The sequence below is a fragment of the Sturnira hondurensis genome, unplaced genomic scaffold, assembly GCF_014824575.4.
Source record: "Sturnira hondurensis isolate 20B ecotype Veracruz unplaced genomic scaffold, ASM1482457v3 Scaffold0015509, whole genome shotgun sequence".
NCBI classification, from domain to species: Eukaryota; Metazoa; Chordata; class Mammalia; order Chiroptera; family Phyllostomidae; genus Sturnira; species Sturnira hondurensis.
The window spans coordinates 13,009,750-13,036,633 of NW_028088140.1; the positions used below are offsets into that span (position 1 = coordinate 13,009,750).

The 26,884-nt window shown below is 38.5% G+C and overlaps 1 protein-coding gene across 15 annotated transcripts in view; it reads right to left on the reverse strand.

The window, feature by feature from the left end:
* WNK1 (WNK lysine deficient protein kinase 1) overlaps nt 1–16,287 on the reverse strand; it is a 148,974-nt gene extending 132,687 nt beyond the window's left edge. For 3 of the 15 annotated variants that reach the window (XM_037064803.1, XM_037064800.1, XM_037064797.1), the window contains exon 1: nt 14,478–15,910. In XM_037064803.1, coding sequence (XP_036920698.1) covers nt 14,478–15,236 — 759 coding nt within the window. In that variant the 5' untranslated portion in view covers nt 15,237–15,910. Of the gene's footprint in view, nt 1–14,477 lie in introns of all 15 variants that reach the window. The other 12 variants (XM_037064806.1, XM_037064801.1, XM_037064805.1 and 9 more) reach the window with 10 other exon arrangements.
* Between the last annotated feature and the right edge of the window lie 10,597 nt (nt 16,288–26,884).

The following is a 26,884-nucleotide window of genomic DNA, read 5'->3' on the forward strand; positions in this document are numbered from 1 at the left end:
TAAGAAAATTCTACAAAAGGTAGTCTGTAACTTGGCGTTCTAGAGAACTTTCCAGGCTTTCATAAATGAGCATGTCGATGACAAGCAGTAGAGGTGGAAGAATGGAAAGCCCATTCCTGATAACATTCTGGACTATTTGAAGCTATCAAAGTACTTATGCAGGAGAATAATGACCACCTAATTAGGGGATAGCACAACACAGATAAATTTAGTAAAACAGGAATATAATATTTCACAGTTACGACCATACAGATAAGACTCATGCCTACTGTATAATAATAGAAAAAATAACTTAATACTTGACAACACTAGGGATAAATTAGGGTATTTCTGCATAAGGAACTAACATATAGCTATTAAAAGTATCTATATTAATTCTTATGTTATGATAAATTATAAAATTATCATCACCTATGATCCCAGCAGAACCTAAGTTCCATGAAGGTAGGGCTTTTTCCTCTATTTTCCAACTAAGACAGTACCTGATAAATAGACATTTAATAAATATCTGTGGAATAAATACAAAACCTATTTTGAGGGAAAGAGAGAAATAAAAAAAAAAACTTCAAAAATGAAACATCAGCACTGTCTTTTAGTGATGGATCTTTAGTGGGGTTATTTTAGTTTATTTTTCTCCTGTCTTCTATCACTATAGTATGTATTACCTCTATAAAGAAAAAAAACAATTAGGAAGTACTTCCCTTTAAGAGCATTAAGAATTTCCTATATTTTCAAAACATCTTTAGTACGCTCTAGAGTAGAGTTAACTGAACATTTAAATAAAGGAAGTAGGTTTAAGTTATCTTGCATGGATAGGAAGTGGAAAAAACACACTAAGGTTTTTTTTTCCCTGTAGTTTATTCAAAACTAAACTTCCTCAAAGAACTTTCAATATACTGATATTAAAACTTCTAGAACTTGGTTTTTACAGTGTTCAAACACAGTAACATGTTCTAAAAGCAAATTATTGATCTAAAATATTCTGACCATGAATAAGGCAGTGAATGAACTTTCCATATAACTCTCTAAACTAAGACAAAAAATGAAAGAAATGGTAAGTTTTGCAATGTATCACCCAAGACTTAAGATTCTGTTCAGAGTAATCCAATAATCCAATGATCAATAATCCAATAATCAATTTCCAGGATTTAATTGTAACTAATATTGGCACTTGTGGGCCAATCTAATTTTCTTTTACCGAGAATGAAAAATAGTACATACATGCTCAAGAAGGAATTCAAGAGATGTCCATACTAACTTAAGAACAAAATGCTAGTTCAGAAACTGATGAGGTCATACTTCATGTGGGGTAATACAAAGTATCAAAAACAATTTATCACAATATACAAAATATAAGTATTATAACTAAAATTTCAATGTTTTAGAAAATACACCAATTATGATTATAATATAAAAACAGTATTCGGTTTTTTTTTAAACCTCAGATTTTCAAATGGAAAATGCTTTTCTATGCAGTAAAACAGGCAAACTGTACCACCATACAATATGATCATAACCATAAAAACAAAAATCAAACGTGTAGAAATTAGACTATTACAAATGGTATCTCTGGATGAAGGGATTGAATGTAGATTATTTTTATTTCCTCTTTACCTCTAATTTCCTAATATTTATTTAAGAATTTTCTTAAAAATGTTTCCATTAAGGTAGAAATAAATGAAGTTTTATAAATCAGGAAAGTGAGTCAAAATCAAATAAGCATGTAGCTCTAAACAATGACTATCAAAAGTTTACAAAGGAAAGGAGGCTTCTGTGGACATTACATCACCATTTAGAATTTGAAAACCACTGTCTTGGCATCTCAAATATTTTACAACTTTATTAAAGCAGTTAGCTGTATTCTCACTCCTTTCATCCTTATTTACTATACATAAATAATGAGTACAAAAATTAATGTTTTGGAAAAACTTAATAAAAATTAACACTTGAACTATAACTAGTGTCTTTTCATAAGCAAAAGATACCAAAAATCAATTTGACTTACCATATTTCGCTGTGTATAATGCACACTCTTTTGCCCAAATTTTTGCAGGAAAAATAAGGATGTGCCTTATACACAGGTATAACAATTACATACCATGGATATGATATTGAGCATAATAATCCCATATAAAATGCACATAGAAATTTGGGTGTGCACTATACACAGGAGTACATTATACATGGTAAAATACAGTATTTCTCAATATCATTAAAAGATGAGAATATGGGCCCTAAATTGATTAACAAGGTTAAGAAACCACAATGGCCAGAAATATTTTTATATTTTATTGATTATGCCATTACAGTTGTCCCATTTCCCCCCCTTCATTCATCTCCACCCTGCACACCCCCTCCCACCCACATTCCCCTCCTTCAGTTCATCTCCATGTGTCATAGTTCTTTCGCTTCTTCATTTCCCACACTACTCTTGCTCTCCCCGTCTATTTTCTCCCCACCACCTATGCTACTTATTCTCGGCAACTTCACCCCCCTCCTCCTCCCACTCCCCTGTTGCTAACCCTCCATGTGATCTCTATTTCTATGGTTCCACTACTGATCTAGCTGTCCCCTTAGTTTGCTTTTAAGTGTGGTTGTTAATAACTGTGAGTTTGCTGTCTTTTTACTGTTCATATTTTTTATCTTCTTCTTCTTAGATAAGACCCTTTAACATTTCATACAATAAGGACCTGGTGATGATGAACACCTTGAACTTGACCTTATCTGAGAAGCACTTTATCTGCCCTTCCATTCTAAATGAAAGCTTTGCTGGAGAGAGCAATCTTGGCTGTAGGTCTTTGGATTTCAGGACTTAGAATACTTCTTTCCAGCCCCTTCTTGCCTGTAAGGTCTCTTTGGAGAAATCCACTGACAGTCTGATGGGAACTCCTTTGTTGGTGACTGTCCCCTTATCTCTTGCTGCTTCTAGAATTCTCTCCTTCATTTTAATCTTGAGTAATATAATTATGATGTGCCTTAGTGTGTTCCTCCTTGGGTCCAACTTCTTTGGGACCCTCGGAGCTTCTTGGATTTTTTGGAAGTCTATTTCCTTTGCCAGAACAGGGAAATTCTCCTTTATTATTTGTTCAAAGAACTTTTCCACTTGTTGCTCTTCCTCTTCCCCTTCTGGTACCCCTATAATTCAGATGTTGAAATGTTTAAAGATGTCCTGGAGGTTCCTAAGCCTCTCAATTTTTTGAATTGTTTCTTCATTCTTTTGTTTGGTTCTTTCTTCCTTTCTTCTGGTCCACTCCATTGATCTGAGTCCCAGTTTTCTTCCCATCATTATTGGTTCCTTGTGCATTTTCCTTCATTTCACTTAGTATAGTCTTCATTTTTTCATCTAATTTGCAACTAAAATAAACCAGTTCTGTGAGCATCCTGATACACCAGTGTTTTGAACTGTGCATCTGATAGGTTGGCTATCTCTTGGTCACTTAAAAGTACTGGCTCTGGGGCTTTGATTTGTTCTTCCGTTTGAGCCATAATTTTTTGGTCAGGTCACACCTGTTACACATGAGGGGCGGAGTCCTGGGTGTTCACCAGGGCAGGGCAACCCAGTTGCTAGGTAGTGACACTGTGTGGGGGGGCAGGGTCAGAGAGGGAACAGTGGTGCTTGTTCCAATCTCTGCTGGATTTCAGTCACTTCCCCCACTTCCCACAAGCAAATTGTGCCCTTCTGATGCTGGTTCCCAGGTGGGTGGGCTTGTGTACATTCTAGGACCCTGTGGGTCTCTCCAATGAATTCTCCTGTGAGGCTGGGATTCTCTCTAGGTACCTCAAACCCCCTCCCAAGTATTTTCAATTGGTGCTTTTAGGCTTTATTTCCTGTCACTGGGGCCCTGGGTTGCGTGGTATGTCTCGCTGTCCGTTTTTGCCTGGTTTATCTGTGTGCAAATGTGTGTCCGTGGTCAGCCAACAGCCTTGCACACCTCACTGGGTCTACGCGTTTCCTCCCAGCACCTGAAGTCTGCTAGCCCCGCACCACCTGGGTGCCTGGGTTTGCCACCACCCATCTCCTCAGGCCACCAACTCCGCCCCTCTTACCGGTCTGGATGAATGGTTGTAGGACCTCTGTACAGTTCAATTTTCTGTCTGTTCTGGTTGTGTTTTTGTTTCTAAATCTTTGTTGTCCTTAATTTTGGTTGCGCGAGGAGGCACAGTGTTTCTACCTATGCCTCCATCTTGGCCGGACCAGAAATTTTTAAAGAATATAAAAATAGGTGGGTGAAAGTGGTAGAGGGAAAATGGAGACAACCATATTTGAACAATAAAAAGAGAAAGAAAAAAAACAATAAAATACAAAAAAAAGAACAGAATACACATTCTTCTCAAGTGTACATGTAACAGTATACAATAGAGACCATATCAATTAAAACCATTATTCACATTGCTTTCCTTAAAATCCTAATGTAAGTAAAATAGGAACTGTTCTCTTTATATTGGCTGCTTTAAGATTTAGTTATATTTTTCTCATATTCATGTCCAGCAAAATCTAAACTTAAGAGTAAAAACTGCACTGGAAAAAAATAAAGTAGCATGTTGACACATTCAATATACATCCAAACATGCATTGGCAATTTATCTGAAATATAAAATAGCCAAAAATATGCACAAAATACCTCAAGATACTCTTTAGGCAATACGTAAAGCACTGAAAGGAAAGGAGCTTAAGAAATATTATTTCTTGGGGGGCGGGCAGGGTTGGGATTATAAGACAGAAACCTGTACTTGAACAAGAATTAAATAAAAATTATATTTAAAATAAAAAAAATAAAAAATAAAAAAAATAAAAAAAATAAAAAAAAGAAATATTATTTCTGATCCGGACATACTAGTAAATAACAAAAGACAAGATAAAATTTTAAAGGACTAAATGCCAATTTCCCTAATAATCAGGTATTAAAAGCACCAAAAACCAGTAAGAAAAAACTTTTAAAATCCTCACAAATTTCTCTGTTCAGCAATAGCAAAACAATTAGTTTGTACAGAATAACAATGAAAGAAACAACAAAAAGGAAGTTGCTAAAATATTTTTTAAAGTAGTAAATTTAATTTATTGCAGCATCAGTTTTTTTACCACAATATCTTAACAAAATAGTCTAGGTCAGAGGTGATCAAGAGAACAAAATGTGAGGTATACATGCAGTTTTAAATTTTCAAGTAGCCACATTTTTAAAAGTAAAAAACAGATGAAATTAGTAACATACTTATTTACTCAATATATCCACTGTCTTTTCAAAATGTAACTAATTTTTTAACTGGAATATTTTAACAGTTTCACACTAAGTCTTCAAAATCCAGTACATATTTTACACATAGCATTCTCAACTTGAATGTTCAATTTTCATCAGAAAAACTTTAGAAAACCAATACTGGCATTTGATACTAAGGCTAACTACACTCTAGTAAGTGTAGTTATCTGCACTTATTAGAAGTTATTTCAAACGTGGGTGAAAGGAAAAAAAATCTGTATTACTGCAATCTTTTCCTACAGTAACAAAGTCAGGGCAGTTTATATCATCTCTTTTCCCCATCACCTCTTTTCCCCTCAAGCGGCAGCAGAAAGAACTTAAAAGAACATATAGTAAATTAAGAGGAACTAAGACACTGGCTACCTTGAACTAACTTTACTCTCAATACTTTTGACAACAAATGCATGTCCAGTTTTCAATTCTCTGGACACCAACTGGATGTCCTATAATTCAATTCATTCCTGACTCTAAATGCCTGGAGTAAGCAAAAAACCCACACCTTAAGGACTCAATCTCACAAGACTGCCCTGTTTCATATATCTCAGTGGAGTTGTCACCTATACTTCTGACAAGCTATAAAACAAGGGTTCCGCCCTGGCTGGTGTAGCTCAGTGGATTGAGCATGGGACTGCGAACCAGAGTATCACAGTTCAATTCCCAGTCAGGGCACATGCCTGGGTTGCAGGCCAGTTCCCAGCAGGGGATGCATGAGAGGCAACCATACATTGATATTTCTCTCCCTCTCTCCTTTCCTTCCCCTCTAAAAATAAATAAAGAAAATCTTAAAAAAAATAACAAAACAAGGGTTCCCATGACCCTCCCCCATCTGAGGTTTGATTATTTGTAGAGTGGCTCACAGAACTCAGGAACAGCAAAATGAAGAGATGCACAGAGCATAGTAAGGGAAGAGTGTCGCAGAATTGCCCTGTCCTCTCAACTGTATCACCCTCTCAGCAATGTGACATGTTCATTAACCTGGAAGCTCTCTGAGCTCCTTTGTTTAGGGTTTTTTATGGAGGTTTCATTACATAGACATGGCTGATCAAATCATTAGCCATCAGTGACTGACTCAATCTCTAGCTCCTCTTCCCCTCTCTGGAGGCAGGGATGGGGATATGACTGGAAGTTCCAACTCTGGTGACCACAACAGGAATATTTTGAAGCTATCTAACCACAACAGGAATATTTTGAAAAACTTCCCATATTTTGAGGTGAGCTCTTGGTATACCCAAGAATGGATTACCCCTTGTATAATAGGGTATAGGATTGTCTGACTTCAAAGAACCATTTTAGTCTAAGAGCATCCAGGAATCCAGACCTATGAATTGATATGCTTATTATTAGTCTGGGCTGTTAGGTACAGAGGCATAATATCAACAGACACACTTTTAAGAGTTTTACAAAATTGTTAATACAAAGTCTTGCTACTTCTAGGAGAAAACTTCATTTATCTGGAAATCCTACAGGAGGTGAGATAATTATCTTATTCCCTTAACAATGCTGAATTAAATTTAACATTCCAGAGGCTCTCAAGACATAATTATGAAACTTAAGTGAGATTTCTATTTGGATCTCAGTCAAACAAGAGAGCCAAATCCTTCTCAACAGGATATATAATATGTCAAAATAAACAGGAAAGAGAGGGAAAAAAGAAGTAATGACATTTTTAAAAATCAAGGGGAAAATTCAGTGTATACTGTCAGTATCAAGAACTAAGCTAGACATGCATTTGTTGTCAAATGCATTTGTTGCCCTGGCTGGTGTGACTCAGTTGGTTGGAGTGTCATCCAGTACACCAAAAGGTGGAGGATTCAATTCCCCATCCGGGCACATTCCTAGGTTGCAGGTTCTATCCCTGGTCAGGACACCTCTGAGAGGTAACCAAACAATGTTTCTCTCTCACATGGATGATTCTCTCTCTCACTCTCTCTCTCTTTCTCTCTAAAAATCAATGAACATATTTTTTTAAAAAAACTAAGCCTAACAAACTATAACCTCAATCTCCAAAGTAATTAAAACTAAATGCTATAGAAATTATGTAATAACAATTAACATATCAACCTATTTATTGGTAATCCAATATCCTTAACTCGGCTTTCCTGGTCAGGAAAAAAGTAGGTAGCATTGGTACCTAAAAATTTTAGGAATTTAGAAATCCAATTAATTATTACACTGTAAAACTTGAAAATGAACAACCATCTTTATATATTAGATGTCATCTAAGGTCCACTAACAAAAATCCATACTATCACTAGGGACATTCAAATTGCCTCTATTCGATGGAAATCTGATATACATAGACCACTAGAAACATTATTGCTTCTACTTAAATAAAGCCTAAGCAAAACATTCTCTATGGCAACCAACATAAATAGCATCTAAAAAACTCTGAACACACCAAGTAGTTAATTAAAAAAACTTGCCATTTTTTTTCTTACAGAATCTACATGTATGTGTGCACTTGCTAAAATGCCATTTTAGTGGAGATCTACACTGACATGTCATGAACTGCAGGTATAAAAGGTATAAAATGCTCAATAACAAGTTATAATTGCTAGAGAGCAAAAGGACTTAGAATTCCACTAGAATTCAAATTCTTCTGGTTTAATAGTCTTCTGCAGTGGAAAGAACAAAGATTCAGATATACCATGTGATCTCAAGTTTTTAAGCCTGAGTTAGTTTCCCCAAATATGAGAAAATATCTGCTTTCCACTGTTGTAAGAGTTACAAATAATATTCTGTGGGCAGAGAATTGTGCCTGTCACAAATAAGGGGCTCTTATTAGTAAGCATTAATAATTATTAATAGCTTTCCAAATTAATTAGCAATAAGAACACTGCAAAAAGACAAGGCTTGAAGAAAACATATTCAGTACTTAAGCTTTCTGTTGCAGAAAAGTCCACTTTGGCCATAATCTAGAAAAGTATAATAAATTCAGAACCCTCCTTGTAATGAAACTATAAGAATCCTGGTTGTTTCCTCAAATGACAAACAAAGATAATGATTTCAGAGAGATGCTCTACTTGTAAAGTATATATGAACATAATGACATGCAAATGTAACATAAATGCCATAGATTACAGGAGAGAAATAAACTGTTTAAAAATCAGCACACTGCACACAAAGCTTAAGTGAGTATTCTACAAACTAGCTGATAAATGGCATAAAGTGTGAAATCTTATTTGGATTGAATTTACCCACAAAGAATAACCAAACACTACATTTCAATGCTTCAACTTTTAAAGACCTTTTCTTGATCACATATCCACCTTATCCTATATCACATCTCCCACTTACTCAATCTTTCTTGCTCTATGTTCATTCAAACTTATCTAAAGTTTGATAGTTTCTGGTAATTTCTCTTCAGTCTGAAAAGCTATTTCCCTTTTGTCTTAAGATTTGATAAAATTCCTAAACTAACAAAGCACAAAGCTCCTAAAACCCAACTTTAATTAAGATTTTTTAAATAATCAATTTGTAACATGTGACAACTTAAGGCCTTTGAAGGATTTTTTAAAGCACCATCATCCTTTTCTATTGTATATAACACTTTACAATTTTCAAAAGTACCTTCATAAGTATTTCAGTTGATCCTCAACAATCCTATTAGTCAGTAAGACATATTACTCACAAGTCAGCATAACAAATTAAGTTCCTTAACTCAAGGTTAGGTAATTGGGTAACCTAGAACCCACATGTTCTTGGATGTCTTTTCCATTATATAGTACTGTATTGTACCATATTGAACTCTCACAATACAAGATTAGAGAATCTGCTGTGGACCAAAGAAAGACAAGGTATATGCATGAAACAACCCTGAGATTTATAACTATTTCTAAGTTGGTAACAGAAAAAAATTAATTTTTATTAAGTATATTGAGCCCTGGCCAGATAGCTCAGTTGCTTAGAGCATTGTTCCCAATATGCCAAGGTTGCAAGTTTGATCTCCAGTCAGGGCACACACAAGAAACAACCAATGAAGGCATAAATAAGGAATAACAAATCACTGTTTTGTTTTGTCTTTCTCTCTCTCTGTCCACCTCTATCTAAATATCAATAAAATTTTAAAAAATAAATTAAGTATATTGAGCACTTACATATATCTTCAGACAGCTCAAAAACTAGTGGGATAGACAAACAAGGTAAATTATTTAAAATCAATTTAAGGAATATTGTAAGAATGATCCCAAAAGGAAAAAGATTTTAGCAAATTCTGGAAACTAGTAATTCAGAAAGACTGGCATTTGGGAAAGTGACAGCTTGTGAAATTAGAAAATTAGACAAAAAAAAAGGTAAAGGAATTTGAAAGCACTGATGACTCCATGTTCAATTCCAAATATCCTCCTACAAGAATGGAAGAAACAGTAAGAGTTTCACTACATGATTTTTCAAGCATGAATGTAAACAAATCAAACAAAATTTTCATAAATACCTCCAAAAGATAGCCTAAAAGAGATGCTGTATCATCAGTTAATACTTATATCCCAGGCCCTGTCCTAAATGATTGCTATGTGTGTATAGTCACATACACATATGTATGTGTATATACATATAAATTCCTTTATATACATATAAACAACCACAACTCTATAAAATAGGTACTTATAACATCCTATTAAGAGATAAAAAACTAGCACAGAAGTTGCTCATGGTGACACAAATATTAGCTAAACCAGGCAGTTTAGTTCTTAAGTACTATGTTTTACTGCAGAAAAATAGTGCCCTCTTCAAATCTAAATTTAGGTCATGCTACTAAGTCTTACCCATTCCTGCAGTCTAGATTGGTCCTATTCTAAAAAAAATGCAAATACAATGCAAGATACTAAAAATAATATAAAGAACTAGTACACTAAAACTTAATAGCTATAATAATCATTAATATTCTCAGAAACTGTTATTTCAGCATAACTTCTCCAGCTGCATTTTCAGCTTTATCTAAAAATCTTAAAAGTTACCAGAAAACCCAAATAACAGGTTTAAGATGATTTCTGAAAATGAGTGTCCGATTTTAGTTGACTGTTTCCCTAGGGTTTAACTAGGATGATTTTTCAAATCATCACAGTCTTGCACTAAATTCTAAATGTCAAGAAACAAACTTAGTCACCAGGCAACAATAGATTCCTAATTTGTTTTTTTTTAAAGACTTTATTTATTTATCTTTAGAGGGGAAGGGAAGGACAGAGGGAGAGAAATATCAATCTATGGTTGGTTGTCTCTCGTGTGCCCCCTGCTGGGAATTGTCCTGCAACCCAGGCATGTGCCCTGACTGGGAATCAAACCATGATACTCTGGTTCGCAGGCCCACGCTCAATCCACTGAGATTCCTAATTTGTTTTACAAAAAAAATATTTTCCCAGTTCTTACATTAGGATACTAAAAGTCAAAAAAAAAAGATAAATAAAAGGAAAACATATATAAACCCCTAAAACTAAGTAAGAACTAACTACATCACTAAAAATCTAAAATGTAATTCTCAATTCCTGTACCACAGAGGTTACTTCCTGCAGCAATAAATCTACATATGTTTTAAATCAAATCTTACCTAACCAAAATTATCCTGTCCTTAATTCTATGGTGCCCTGTTTAGAAGTGATAAAATATTTACTTCAAACAAGTCACCAAACATTCTTTGATATACATGGCAGCTACTCTTGAGTTATCTCAATTTGCTCATACTCTACAAGGGACTTAGAATTAAAAACAAACAAACAAAAACTCCAAAGACTATTCCCTGAAATCTAATTACTGGGACTGCAAATTCTCCCCTAAAAAAAAACAAGAAACATGACATAAATGTAAAAAGTAAAGGTAAAAACAACCCTCAGTTACCAATGGAATGATTTAGTTCTATCAGTTATTTTAAGAGCTATAGCAAAGAAGTTATGGTGTCTTAATCACAGAATCACATCCCATTTCTGAAGCACAATTAAACTTTTTACAAAACGTTAGTATCATATGTCTACACTGAGACATGAGCCTTAACTTAATAAAAGCAAGAGAAAAGCAAGCACTAAGTTTATTGGAGCTTCAACAAAATTTGTGATATGACCTTCCCTTTCAGGTGGATATGGAAACAATCTCATCGATACAGAAAGTGAATATATCAAGTGTACTCTGTATTTAGAAGCAACTTGGGGAGAGAAGTGCATAAAGTAAATCGTTCTTAAATCTATCAGTAAGTTTTCTTAAAGCCAATCATGCTTTTTCTTAAAAATAAGATCCTTCCTAGAATAGTGATGTAAACTGCAAGTCCAGTCTAACATTTTCCTACCAAAGGCACATCATTTGCCTAATAAAACCAGGTAAAGAAATTTGTATACTAAAAGATGTCATTATTACTTATAATCCTGTGGTATCAAAGCATTGCCTATTTATTGTTTAAAGAATTGATACTTGTTTGCCCTGGCTGGCGTAGCTCAGTGGATTGAGCACAGGCCTGTGAACCAGAGGATGACGGTTCAATTCCCAGTCAGGGCACATGCCTGGGTTGCAGGCCAGTTCCCTGCAGGCCAACTCCCAGCAGGGAACACACGAAAGGCAACCACACATTGATGTTTCTCTCCCTCTCTCCTTCCCCTCTAAAGATAAATAAATAAATAAATAAATAAATAAATAAAAAGAATTGATACTTGTTTTAATAGACAGCTATGCAAACTGGGACTCTAAAATAAGCTTGATGGAAACAAGTTTGATTTACACATTCCATACTTATCCATTATCCATCCCGAAATGCCTATTTCTCCATTGGAAGTGATAAAAATCAGAAACATCAGAAGGCACAAATCTGACATCTTCCACACCAAAACAGAATTGCTTTGAGATTTACTAATTGGCCATCTACTAAACTACAAAATGCTCTACCATTTCCCAAATTATTAGGTCCTAACCAGCTTAATTTGTGTTCTTTACCAACCTAAGCTAATCATTTACCTGCTCTATGACTTCAGGTTCTTTTTTTTTTCTTTATTTATTTCAAATAAGTGGGCAGAATAACCTAAGGTTTCTTCTGGTTTCAATACACTTAGATTTTTAACTCAACAAATGAACACAATATTTCTCCTATCTTCCTACAGAAAAGCACACATATTAGAAGTGTACATCTAGTGAAAAGAGCTTTCCTTTCTTCTCAATACTTTAGTAATCCCTTGACTTGTTCTCTAATTTGGATTCTCCCCACCTCCCCACCCCCCACAAAAAAACCCCTCAAATACTAACTTACTGAATAGGTTACTTGGCAAATATCCTGGTCAAAAAAAACAAAAACTCTGCCCACCTACTGCTATAAAGGATCCTGGGGCTAGAATAATTACATTTTTAACAAACAAAATGAAAAATTATATTAGCAGGTTTATTTGGAGTTCTAAACCAGGGTACCGCTCAATGAGCTAGGGGTTCTGCAACCAAATCCTAATATTCTTTAGTTTGACCATGTCCATGCCTAGACAGAGAACAAAAAACCAAAAGTCATGAGTTCTAAGAAAAACTAGGTGCTCAGACAAAATTCTTACTGTGACATTAGACAAGCTGAGTTTTTTCCACTGTACTATTAGTTTCATGACAAAAAAAAACTAACAGAAAATCCCAGGTGACAAAGAAAAACAAATGCATAGAAGTCTTCAAAGTTAATTGAAACTACTAAAATTAATCCACAAAATTTACTTGGGCCCAGTCTTAAGAGGGTTAGGTGAAAACCCTCTTAAGAGGGTTTTAATTAATGAAAAAAATTGTTAAAAATCATTATTCAAATAATAAATGACAACACAAGAATAAAATCCAGAATCAGTAGCAACAGGCATCCTGGATACAAAAAACAAATAGATGTATTCCTGTAAACAAAATTTTTGCCTGTAAACCAAAAGAAATCAGATGTAAATTTTTTAGTAAAACTGAGCAATGGGAACAAAATTATAGTTTAACAAGTTTTAAAAAAAAAAAGATCTGCCACCTTTCTAACCCTAAACCCCTATAAAATTGAACAGTTATTTCACAGTGGCTTACAAGTTTCATATCATTCACAGTAAAACCTAAGAAATCATGTTCTAGAGAACATGCCAGTTTTTAAATTTACTTCCTTCCACATGTTGAGTTAATTTCCCTTCACATTTGATATGGCCTTGGCCATTTGGAAAGTGACAGTCAAAAGAATTAAATATTAGCATGGATAAAACAAAATTTCTAGATCATTCAGTTACTTTCATATCCTATTTCAGGGTGGTCCATTTTCCTGGCAAGAAGAACATGGATAATGGCATTCTTCCATGATATGGCTGGCTTTTTCATTCAGTGTTACTCGGCTTCTTCCAATAACCTGTGCTCACTTCCTGGTGAGGAAACCAAGCTGCTACAAGCAACAAGTAGCCCAAACCCAGCTATTTAAACCTAGAATACACTTGTCAACCAGAATGACACACCATTATTTACACCGTGAAAACCTCCCTGAGAGGTTAAAAAGGAAGTATTGTGACTCCTATAGGCTCTTGGGAAAATCTGGCTTAAAAACCTTTGGTAACAAAATTAAAACAATTACAACGCAACACTCAAAGCACTTAAAACAGTTTTGTGAGGACTCCTACTTTTCAGTGTATAGTGAATGGGCTGAAGACAAACATATTAGTTTCAATTAACAATGTCAACTTACTGCTAGCTATCATAAGGCTTAAGCATCATTAGGAGGTATGTTATCAAAGACTTATGGTACCTTACTAGTCCCAAAATATTTAGCAGAAAAGAAAGCCTTTTTAATAGTAGTTATTATTAAGTGCCTGTGCAACCACCAAGATATAGCCAAAGGAAGGTCACTCGTGAACAAGGTCCTTCTTATTTAAAAAGAACAGCATGATTACAGGGATGGAAATATGCATGTAACACACCAGCAGCTCATCACCGCAGAGCATCGATGAAACTGCAATGTACAAGGCAAGGAGACTGTACTTTCCCAACTCAAAGACTTTCCCACTATTCCAAATTTCCTTCCATATACTATAACAGTAACAAGTAGGCAATGCATTAGTCCCCGACGATTTCCCTAGCAATAAATCTCGTCGTCTATCAATAACTCCTGGTACGTGCGGCAAAACCTAGTTTAAATCTCTTTTCAAAAGTTGGCCTCCTACTCAGAGCGAACAGTTAGAGAAAGACAAGGGTAAACTCAATAAACTGGCTTAAACCAGCCATATTTGAGATTCAAACCACCGTAAATTAAAGAAGTAGGCGGGGCAATACCTGCAGTTCACACCAGGCGACCTCCACAGTGGTTTCAGTGTCCAGTCCTTTGTAGACTGTCTTAAAGGAGCCTCTGCCAATTTCGATGTCAAATTTGAGAAAGCGGCCATCATTGGACATTCCCACGGCCTGAGTCTCCAGCTCTTCGATATCGTCCTGTTGCTGACTACGTTCCTCTTGCGGTTCCTTGGCGCTGCCGCCACCGCTGCCGCTCCTCACCGATGGAGGCTCCTCTTTGCTCCCCACATGGTCTGGCTGGGAAACTTGGCGGTCTCTGCTGGTTCTGCTGGGGGCAGTCGTGGCAGCAGGGCCCGCGGAGGCGGGTTCCCTAGGGGCAGCAACAGCAACGGGAGGCTGCTGAGCTACCCGGGCAGCAGTGGTAGCGGTCAAGGTCTCCTCGCGGTGGGGCTCTGGTGGAGTACCCTGCGGACCCACAGGGGCGACGCTGGGCTGAGGGAGAGAAAGCGGGAGGCCGGGCAATTCCAACGCGGTGGCGTTGGAGTCGCAGATGACGCTGCGACGAAAGAAGCGATGCTCGGTGGTGGTGGTTGTGGCCGCCCCGCGGCTGTCCTTGTCCATAGTGTGGCGGCGACGCCGGTACTCCTCAGTCCTGCCAGTTCCAGCGTCGGTCCCCGCAGTGCCCAGTTTCTCCCCCACAGAGGAGTCGGAGCTGGAGCCATTCTTGGGGGAAGGCACTGGCGGCGAGAGGAACAGGGAGCTCGGCGTGCTGCTCTGTTTCTCCGCGGCGCCGCCAGACATGGTCTATCCCCTGGAGCGAGGCGAGCCGGCTCGACTTTGTGAATGAAAAGAAGATGAGGGGCCGACCCAGAGGAGCGGTGAAGGTCCGCAGGTTCCGCTGCGACGGCTCTCGTTCCCGACGAGTTCGGATCGAAGACGACTCCTCACTCAACACTAACAAGTCAACCCGGAGGCGAGGCGAGACACGAGGCCCAGCTGCGACGGCTGCTTCGGCTCACAAGGCGGGCTCGCCGGCGGGCTATCGAGGAGCTGAGCCACCTGGGTTAGCGCCTCGCGACTAGCATCCATCCTGCGGCAAGCGGCGGCCGGAAAGGCTGTAGCAGCTAAGGCGCCGCAGTCATAAGGGACAGGGCAAGGAGCCGGCACCGAGTAGAAGCGGATGCGGCGGATGTGGCGGATGCAGCGGCAGCTCCCCGCCGCCGCCGCCGCCGCCGCGCGGGCTGGGCGGGCTAGGCCCGGAGGGCGGCCGCAACGCGAGGCAAGGACTAGCGCGGACTCCCAAGCGTTGGCAGCTCCAGGGCCAAAGAGAGTGGGAGGGGCCGAGCAAGGCCGGGGAGGGCCAGGCCCGGAGGCTCCGGGACAGTCAGTCGGTCGCCGCCTCCCAAACGCGCCCCCAGCGGGAAGCACCAGTCTCACAAGGCGTCCATCGCCCGGATGTGAAGGGTCGAAGCCTGGAAGCCTCCTCGCCTGAGGAGCGGCCCCCCCTTCCCCAAGGCCTCCCCGCCCGCCCCGGGCCTGGCAACCCCCCCGTCTCCTCCCGGGCCGGTTGCCGGGGGCTGACAGAGGGAGGGAACGGTGGGGAGGGAACGGTGGGGAGGGGAGGGCCGCTCAGCGCGGGGTCCGAGCTCCGCTGCTTCTCTGGGCCGAGAGCAGAGGAGACTGAAAAGACTGGGTGAAGGGGGACTGGGAAAGAAAAGAGTAGTCACCCCAACAGGCGCCTTCCGTCACCGAAGACGGGGGTGCAAAGTGGTCGAGGGTGAAGAGCCGCGTCCGCCGGAGAAACTCGCCGCGCTAAATGGCGCCGGGAGTCTGAAGTCTCCACACAGCCCGCTTGGACCCCGCCCCCCACCGCCCGGGGCAGGGGCAGCCCCACCCCCACCCCTCCCCCACCTCACTCTTAGGGCTCTCGCGCAGGCGTGCCAGTACCGAGGCTCCTGGGACTTGTAGTTTACTCTTTGAAGAAATGAAAGAGGCTCTGGAGCAAGGAGCCTACGACTTCCACGATGCTCAGCGGCTGCTTTAATTTCCTGCCTCATGGTAGTTGTAGTTTCCTTTTGGGAAACCGCTTCCAGAAGAAGGCTGATGGGAGCGTCACCGTGAATCGTTGAACCCCATCCTCTAATCAGCGCCAGCTGGGAAAATCATTATTTAAAGATTAATTGTGGAAGAAGAGAAAGGAAAAAAAGAAAAGGGGTGCAGGACGAGAGGAAAGATTCCCATTAATGCTCTACTGGTGCTAGAAAGAGCTCTCAGGGCTGCCATGCAAAGAAAAATGATCTGTTGTTCATCGTTAATGGAGAAAGCTGCAGTAGTGTAGGGGTGTGGGGGTGGAGGGGAAAGGCAAAGCAGCTGAACCAGAGCCTGAACTCAGCCAGAAAAACTAACGACTCCTTCCGTAGGGTAAAAAGAAGCTGTGGATTGCGCATGAAATTAATATTGATTCAATGGGTTGGGAAGCAGACCGGGAGAATTATCTTCTATCCTCCTCCCTCTTCCAGAGCAATTAAGGTAAGTTGTGGGCATTCTCCGTTCCAGCTCCAAGGCAGACATTCTGGCTCTCAAATATGGGCTGCCCTACTGAAATCAAGGATCATAGCGAACTCTTTGCCAAAATAAAATGAACGATGCAAGGAAGAGGGGCGAACTTTGAGTCTTTTACCACAAACTTGAGAAAGCTGAATCCAATTTCCATATTTGCTCGGTGGCTTAGTAAAACAACATCCCCTCTTTCTCTAGAAGTTTATGAAGTACGCATGTAATTTATACCATGACTATAGACATGGAAGAAATCTGGATCCATACAGTTCACAGTAATGGAATGCTTTTCTTGAAAGTACCCTTGAGGTCCCTGACCCTCTCTGCTTCTCGCAACTACCAAAAATTATACATGTGATGAGCACTAGGAGGCACCAGACTGAATAGGAAGCCAGATCGCAGTCAAAACCCCAAGCCCAAAGGGTAAGAGCGGGAAGCCCTTGAACGTACCTAACGTACCCTATGGCATCACAGCGTCTACACACTCCTGCCTCTCATCAGCGCTCGCTGTGGAATGAGCCCAGAAATGCACAGCTTAGCAGAGGACCAAGCTAAGACAGTAGCTTGGAAGCAACTTGACAGACTATAGTTTCCTAGGAAATGCTCACAACTTATCTGAAGTCCACTTAAAGAAGTTTGCTATACAATTCATATTAATTTATCTGATATGTAAAATAGTTACACTAGTAACTTTTCAAATTTTTGAAATTAAAATTTTGAATTTGAAAATAAAGTGTTTGGACAATTAGTTATTCATTTGAAAAACAAGTTAGGTTAGATATCTAACACCACAAAACTAATTTGATAGCTACTATCAAAAGCTACACTTTAAGATATACAAAAAGTTTGTTCTAAAATTAATGGTTGTTAGGTTTCATGAAACTAGATTATGAACATTTTAAAATATAAATTCAGTAGGGGCAACTCCAGTACTAAGATATTAAGTTCTATTGTTTTTAAGAAATATAACCTTCACTCGTTTGCTATTGTAATGGTAAATCTCATTATGGTATGTGTAATTAGTGGTTTGTCTCCAACCTGAAACTTAATTTAAAGCAAGTAAGAAAGTGACTTTAAAATGCACTTTTATTGTACTTCTTGAGGCAGATTCTTAGAACTAGCTCAGTTGTTGCTTTACTTGGAAAAATAGTCTGATTTTAAATAGAAGGCAACTAATTATAAATTGGTGAGTTAAAAGGAGAGCAGTAAATCACAATGTTCATGTTTTGGCACCCCCCAAAATGATGCTATTTCTGTGTAAATGATCGTTAAAAGACTTTGTTATTGCCTATTCCTTTTTACTGGGCACTGAAACTTTGGCCGCATTGCACTAGACACAAGGCCCTTCACAATCATCATATATTATCAACATGTTATTTCAACCAGTAATAATTAAATTTATTGTAAATAATTAACTGTTGATCAAAGCCCTGCTGGTCCACATAATGATCCCCCTACTTGTGGAAACAGGTACAACTATGATTATAACTATATTGTGTACAATGGTTAGATTTAAAGATGAAATCATTTAGTGTGATTATTTTACTACAGATACTGTTTTACTCCATTTTTAATGCTTACCAACTTTCAATTAACATGTTTTCTATTACTCATTACTATGATATTCCTAATAGTACTTCTCCTTTATCATTTCCATTATCAAGTGAAGAACTGATCCCTCTATAATCTATATAAAAATTAAATGATCTAAGTAGAGGTAGCAGAAAGACCCCAGGACACAATAGATGCAGTAAACTCAGAAATTTGATTTCTTAACAGGTGGGTCTATAAAAAGAATACATGTATTTTTTATTTTCTTTCACCATGTTCTTATTCACTTTAGTCTTTGTTTATTTGCTCACATAGATTCATGTTTCTCTGTCTTATCTATTCACATTTTATATTTACATGGTCCCTGCCATTCTTCACTGGCTAGCAATGAAAGCCAGAGCTAGCTTTGATTTAGACAGTGGCTTAATTGATATGTGGATAATTCACAGGGTAACTTCTTGAAGTGTAAGGGGGAAAATACTATCTCAAAGGCATTTCTTTCTTTTTTTCTCCTTTCCCTGACTTATGCTCCTTTGTTTTGCCTGTGGATAATTTTAATTTTAATTCCTTGTCATCTGAAACTCAAGGAAGAGTGGAGAATCAGGAAGTTAAACAATGAATAATAGATTTTTTAAACCTTTTTTATTATAAATAAATGGGGTGGGACATGCCACCCCATATTATAAAACCACAGAGTACATCTGCATGATATTGAGATAAGCATATACAATGGAACTGAAGACAGACACATATACATGTATGGGAATTTCATATATAAAGAAGTTGACATTTCAGATCAGTGGGAAGAGATTAATAAACAGTGTTTGGACAATTAGTCATTCATTTGAAAAACAAATTAGGTTAGATATCTACCTCACTATTCACTAATTATGTGGAAATTTAATATCCACATAAGTGAGAGAGCTAACTTTTATCAGAGAGCTCTAAGAATTATTTTTGAAAAAGGAAAACATGGGTTAGGAAAGGACTTCAGAGAAAAACCATAAAGAAAAATAGTTGACGCCCTGGCTGGTGTAGCTCAGTGGATTGAGCTCGGGCCTGTGAACCGAAGGATCACGGTTCAATCCCTAGTCAGGGCACATGCCTGGGTTGCAGGCCAGTTCCCAGCAGGAGACCCACGAGCGACAACCAAACATTGATATTTCTCTCCCTCTCTCCTTCCCTTCCCCTCTAAAGATAAATAAATAAAACCTTAAAAAATAGTTGACTATTATCAAAATAAACAGTTCTGTTCAATGAAACATAAATTGGCAGAAAATCACAGAACCTGTGTAACAAAAGACTAATATCCAAAATATGTAAACTAACACCTTGAATCACTAGAGAAGAAAAAAAGACAACCCTTTATAAAATGAGATGAGAATATGAAATCAATTGAGACAGGAGGAAATGTAAAGGATAAAAATAAGCTTGAAAAAATGCTGAAATAGTAGCTAGGGAAGTACAAATTAAAATAAGGTATACAGATTTCACTCATAAAATTAGCAAAATTATTAAGGATTTATGATAGCAAGTGTTAGAAAGATTGTGGAGAACTCAGGTACTATTAATGACACCATAAATTAGTACAACATTTTTAAAGCAATTTGTTAGTGCTCATTAAAATATACAATATGCATAGCCTTTGGCCTAGCAGTTTCTCTTCCTGACACCTACCTGAAAGAAATACTTGCACATGTGCACTAAAAAATATCTGTAAGATCTACAGTTTTGTCTATTATCCCCCCAAAAGAAACAATTTGCATGTACAACCAAAAGAAAATAGTTAAACTATGATATATCCAATCTGAGGAACACCATGCAACAAAGAGGAGAAGGAGGTAGATATATATTTGGTGCTACAAAAATAATATGTGAAAAATTCAAGTTGCAAAATAATATGCACTAGATCATATGTTGTATTAAAAAATTATGTCCCTCTGTATTTAAATGCACCAAATGAAAAGGAGGGTACTTATGGTGAGTACTCTTAACTGTATTGAGTGAACTTCTTAATACATTCTTGCTTACTGAAGACAATTGAAAAAAACAAAATAGAATGTGAAAGTAAAAATCAACAGCAACTTTTCTAGCCATATATATCAGTCAGCCATTGATACTGACATATATTTCTTTCCAGACTAATAAAAAGAGTTTATAAGTACATTATAAGCATTCCCAGTGTCATTAAATATGCTCTGGAAGCATCATTTTTAGTGGCTGTATACTAATCCATCATATGCCATATATGGACTTATATATGTCCATATGTGTTTATATGATGGATCATCATATAAGCTTACTAAGTATAAGTTTATTATATCATATACCAGAAACATTGGAAAAAATATGTAAAAATGGGAATCCATATCACATCCAGCCCTTAATAAGCTCTTATAGAAAGAGACATCAGAATCAACTAAGAAACTATTAGGATGTCCCACCACTACCACCCTATCCAAGCTAGATGTATTTTTGGTGAGAGAATTCACTGCAAGCAGGCCTATACTGTAAGAAAAACTTTTAATCCTTAAGGAAAGGAAGACACTGACAGTTTGGATTTTAAAAAAGCAACATCCTACAATATGCTGCCTATTTTTTAAACTACTTTAAATATTAGGACAAATAGTTATCCTAATTTTTCTGAGTAATAAAGGAAAAGGATGAAAAAAGGTATATGTGCAAATACTAATTAAAAGAAAACAATAGTGAATACATTAATATAAAATAAGGACTACTAACAGGGATAGAGAGATATCTCATAATGATAAAGGGGTCAATTCTTCGCCAAGAAGACAATTCACTCCTAAATATGTGGGCACCTAAAAATAGAACTTAAAAATTAAGTGAAAACTTTGAAAAAATAGACAAAGTCTATTTCCAAATTCTTCATTCATTATTTGATAGAGCAAATAAAAAAACCTCACTAAAAATATCAGATACAACATATGAGAATTTGCAGAATTCAAGCTAAAGTAATGGTTAGAGGGAAGTATATAACATTAAATGCCTACATTGAAAATAAAAAGATCTCAAATTATTGAAGATTCTACCCTAAACTTTTTGAAAGAGAATGAGAAAATAACCCGCAGGAAGAAGAAATAATAAATCAAAAATTGAAGTCACTGAAAAAGAAAGCGGAGAAACAAGATTATATCAATAAAACCACAAACTGTTTCTTTGAAAAGATTAATAAATTGGTAAATGTCTTGACAGACTAATCCAAAATAGAGACAGTTCAACTGACCAATATCAGAAACAAGAGGGGAATATCATGACATATCCTATAGACATTAAAAGGATAATTGAAACACATTATGAATAACTTTATATCAATATATTTAACAAATAAGATAAAGAAGTATCTTGAAACAGAAACTATCAAAATTCACTCAAGGAGAAAAAAAAAAGAAAACTTAGTGCCCTATACCAAAGAAATTCAATTGGTAGGTAATCTCACAAAGAAAACTCTAGGCTTAAATGGCTTCATTGGTGAATTATAGCAAACATTTAAGGAAGAAATAATACCAATTCTATATAATTTTTTCAGAAACAGAGGTGTGGAAAATGATTACCAACTCATACTATAAGACCAGCATTATCTAGTTATCAAAACCAGACAAAGACATTACAGAAAGGCAAACTACAGACCAATGTTTATCATGAACATGATGTAAAAATTATGAACAAAGTTTTACTAAATCATATCCAGCAATATTTTAAACAAAGGATAATACATTGTGTCGAAGTTAGATTTATCTAAAGACATAACAATCAATTTATATTTTAAAAAATCAGTGTAGACTTCTGGCCAAGATGGAGGCATAGGCAGAAATACTGTGCCTCCTTGCACAACCAAATTTAAGGACAACATAACTTAAGAAACAAAAACACAACCAAAACAGACAGAAAGTTGAACTGTACTGAAGTCCAACAACAACGAACCATTCATCCAGACTGGTAAGGGGCAGAGTTGGGGCCAGCAGAGAGGGGTCCCAGCAGGAGGAGGCAGTGATTGGCGACCCGGGTGGGTGCAGACAGAAACCCAGTAAGGCTTGCAAGGCAGCTGGCTGATTGCAGACACACATTTGCACACAGAGAAACCAGGCAGGTTTAAAAATGGTCAGTGAGACAGACCAAGCAACCCAAGGCCCCAGCGATGGGAAATAAAGCCTAAAAGCACCGAATGAAAAAACTTTCAGGGGCTGAGGTGTCGAGGGAGGCTCCTAACCCCACAGGAGAGTTCACTGGGGAGACCCACATGGTCCTAGAATGAACACAAGCCCACCCACCAAGGAACCAACACGAAAAGGGCTCAATTTGCTTGTGGGAAGCAGCAGAGGGGACCGAAATCCGGGAGAGAGCAGAACAAAGACCGTATCTCCCCTCTCAGACCCCGCCCCCAGTCACAACCCAGTGACTGGGCTGACCCACCCCGGAGAACACCTAAGCTTTCGTCCCTCAATGTAACAGGCTTAAAAAGGCCAAAACATTATGAGAAATGACCAAACAGAAAAGAATGAAGAAACAAGAATTCAAAAAAATGAGGAGAGGCTTAGGAAGCTCCAGGACATCTTTAAATGTTCTAACATCTGAATTATAGAGGTACCAGAAGGGGAAGAGGAAGAGCAATAATTGGAAAACTTGTTTGAACAAATAATAAAGAACTTCCCCAATCTGGCAAAGGCAATAGACTTCCAGGAAGTCCAGTAAGCTCTGAGAGTCCCAAAGAAGTTGGACCCAATAAGGAACACACCAAAGGCACATCATAATTACATTAGCCAAGATTAAAATGAAGGAGAGAATCCTAGAAGCAGCAAGAGATAAGGGGACAGTCACCTACAAAAGAGTTCCCATCAGACTTTCAGCTGATTTCGCTTTTTTAAAAAATATGTTTTATTGATTATACCATTACAGTTGTTCTATTCCCCCCCTTCAATCCCCTCCACCTGCACACTCCTTCCCCCACCATTCTCCCCCACTTAGTTTATAACCACGTGTCTCAAGTTCTTTAGATTCTGTATTTCCCCCACTATTCTTGCCCTCCCCCCTATCTATTTTCTACCTACCCTCTATGCTATTTTCTGTGCCTTCTTCCCCCTTCTCCTCCTCCCACTCCCCTGTTGCTAACCCTCCATGTGTTCTTCATTTCTATGGTTCCACTCCTGATCTAGCTGTCCTCTTGGTTTGCTTTTGTTTTAGGTGTGGTTGTTAATAACTGTGAGTTTGCTGTCCTTTCACTGTTCATATTTTTCATCTTCTTTTTCTTATATAAGTCCCTTTAGCATTTCATATAATAAGGGCTTGGTGATGATGAACTCCTTGAACTTGACCTTATCTGAGAAGCACTTTATCTGTCCTTCCATTCTAAATGAAAGTTTTGCTGGATAAAGCAATCTTGGCTGTAGGTCTTTGGATTTCATGACTTGGAATACTTCTTTCCAGCCCCTTCTTGCCTGTAAGGTCTCTTTTGAGAAATCCGCTGACAGTCTGATGGGTACTCCTTTGTAGGTGACTGTCCCCTTATCCCTTGCTGCTTCTAGGATTCTCTCCTTCATTTTGGTCTTGGCTAATGTAATTATGATGTGCCTTGGTGTGTTCCTTCTTGGGTCCAACTTCTTTGGCACTCTCTGAGCTTCCTGGATTTCCTGGAAGTCTATTTCCTTTGCCAGACTGGGGAAGTTCTCCTTTATTATTTGTTCAAATAAGTTTTCCACTCGTGGCTGTTTCTTTCCCCCTTCTGGTACCCCTATAATCCGGATGTTGGAACGTTTAAAGATGTCCTGGAGCTTCCTAAGCCTCTCCTCATTTTTTTGAATTCTCATTTCATCATTCCTTTCTGGTTGGATGTTTTGTTCTTCCTTCTGGTCCATTCTATTGATTTGAGTCCTCGTTTCCTTTCCATCACTATTGGTTTCCTGGACATCTCCCTTCATTTCAATTAGTTTAGCCTTCATATGTTCCTCTAATTTGTGACTATAATCTACCAGTTCTGTGAGCATCCTGATAAACAGTGTCTTGGATTGTGCTTCTGAGAAGCTGGCAATTTCTCGGTCGCTTAGAGTTATCGGCTCTGGGACTTTGAGTTCTTCTTGCACCATCTTTTGGGCTGTTTGTGCCTGTTACGTAGCAGGATCAGAGCCCTAAAGTGTTCACTAGAACAGGGCAACTCAGTCGCTGGGTTGTGACACTGTATGTGGGGGCGGGGTCAGAGAGGAGCAATGGCGTCCCTTCTGCCGTCCCCCTGCCGCGGCCCCCACAGGTGCAGCAGCTGCCACCGTCACCAGGGCTGTGCGTTTCGTCCCACTGCCTGCGAGTGTGCCACTGCCGTCAGCCCTCGCCCCCTGGGGCCTGTGTGGTCCGTCTCACTGTGCTCGAATGTGCGACTGTGGTCAGTCTGCCCCACACCCTAACTGGGTCCGGGCCACTTGCACACCTAGGTCAGGGGATCTGTCCTGCCTGACCCTGCTCCGCTGCTGGCGCCGCCCCTCTTACCGTCCCCATTGAACGGTTAGTGGTTGTCGGACTTCCATATAATTCAATTTTCTGTTTTGTAGCTGTGTCTTTGTTCTCCAAACCTTTGTTGTATTCAAACTTGGTTGTGGGAGAAGGCACAGTGTTTCCACCTATGCCTCCATCTTGGTGGAAGTCCTGATTTCTCAAAAGAGACCTTACAGGCAAGAAGGGGCTGGAAAGAACTGTTCCAACTCATGAAATCCAAAGACCTACATCCAAGATTGCTCTATCCAGCAAAGCTTTCATTTAGAATGGATGGCAGATAAAGCACTTCTCAGATAAGGTCAAATTCAAGGAGTTCATCACCAAATCCTTACTATATGAAATTTTCAAGGGATTTATCTAAGAAATAGAAGATAAAAAATATGAACAGTAAAATGACAGCAAACTCTCAGTTATTAACAACCACACCTAAAACAAAAGCAAACTAAGCAGACAGATCGGAAGTGGAGTCATAGAAATGGAGATCACAAGGAGGGTTAACAACAGGGGAGTTGGAGGAGGAGAAGAGGGGAGAAGGTACAGAGAATAAATAGCATAGATGGTAGGTAGAAAATAGACGGGGGAGGGCAAGAATAATATGTGAAATGTAGAATCTAAAGAAGTTGTGACACATAGACACGAACTAAGGGTGGGAGAATGGGAGGGGGGAGTGTGCAGGGTGGAAGGGAATGAAGGGGGGGAAATGGGAGAACTGTAATGGCATAATCAATGAAATATACTTTTAAAAATCAGTGTAATTTGCCATATCTACAAACAAACAAAAAAAATCATACCATCATCTCACTAGATACCTAAACAGTTGACAAAACTCAACAACTCTATATGATTTTTAAAAAACTTCAACTGATGATAAATAAAATGGAACATTATCAGTGTGATAAAGTACACTGAAAAACCTAGAGCTAGGTGGATTTGAAGGTGATGTTCTATGTACACCAAGCACATAGAACAAAAAAACTTAACATCATACTTAAGAGTGAAAGAACACATGCGTATCTTGCTAATATGGCAGATAAGGTAAGAATATTTATTGTGTATAATATGGTACTGGTGATACCATCCAATGCAATAAGAGAAGAAAAAAGATGAGAGGCACACTATGTAGAAAGAAGTAAAACTGCCTCTATTCACAGATATTATGATGATGTACATAGAATATTCTAAAGGATCTAAAAAAAAGAAAACCCTACTAAAACTAACAAGTGATTTAACAAGGACATCGGATACAAGATCAACATTGCAAAAATCTATTATTTTTCTATATACAAAGAATGGATGATTGAAAATTAAATTTAACAATATATCACTTGACTTTCTGACTTTAGCAAGTTTCCAGTGGTTGTTGCTTTGCAGAAACATTAATTTGAACAAATATTCACATGCAAAAATAACTTCACAAGATCTAAGAGTTCCAGGTAGGGATGAGAGCACCTGGGTGGAGTACAGAAAAAAGAAAAAAAATGCATTGAAGAAGGTAGGAAATACAATTTCACATTACTCCTGTCTCCCCTTCCCCAAGCCCAGGCAGGCAGTGAGGAGAGAGACAACCTTGCCCTGGGAGGAAAGTGAAGAGTTGACTTCCCTGCAGACCCCAGAACCAGGCCCACACTACTGCCAAACTGACTCCTATGGTTCCAGGCCCTAGAAGAACCAGGGTCAAGGCCTGTCCCAGTGTAACTCTGCACTTCCCAGCCACCATGGAGCCAGGCAACAGGCCCACCCCTACAGGCCTAACATCACAATCCTAGACACCAAGCATTCCTCTGTGACCCCATGTCCCAGACCTCCATGGTGGACTTAGGCATCAGGCCAGACCTATGAAT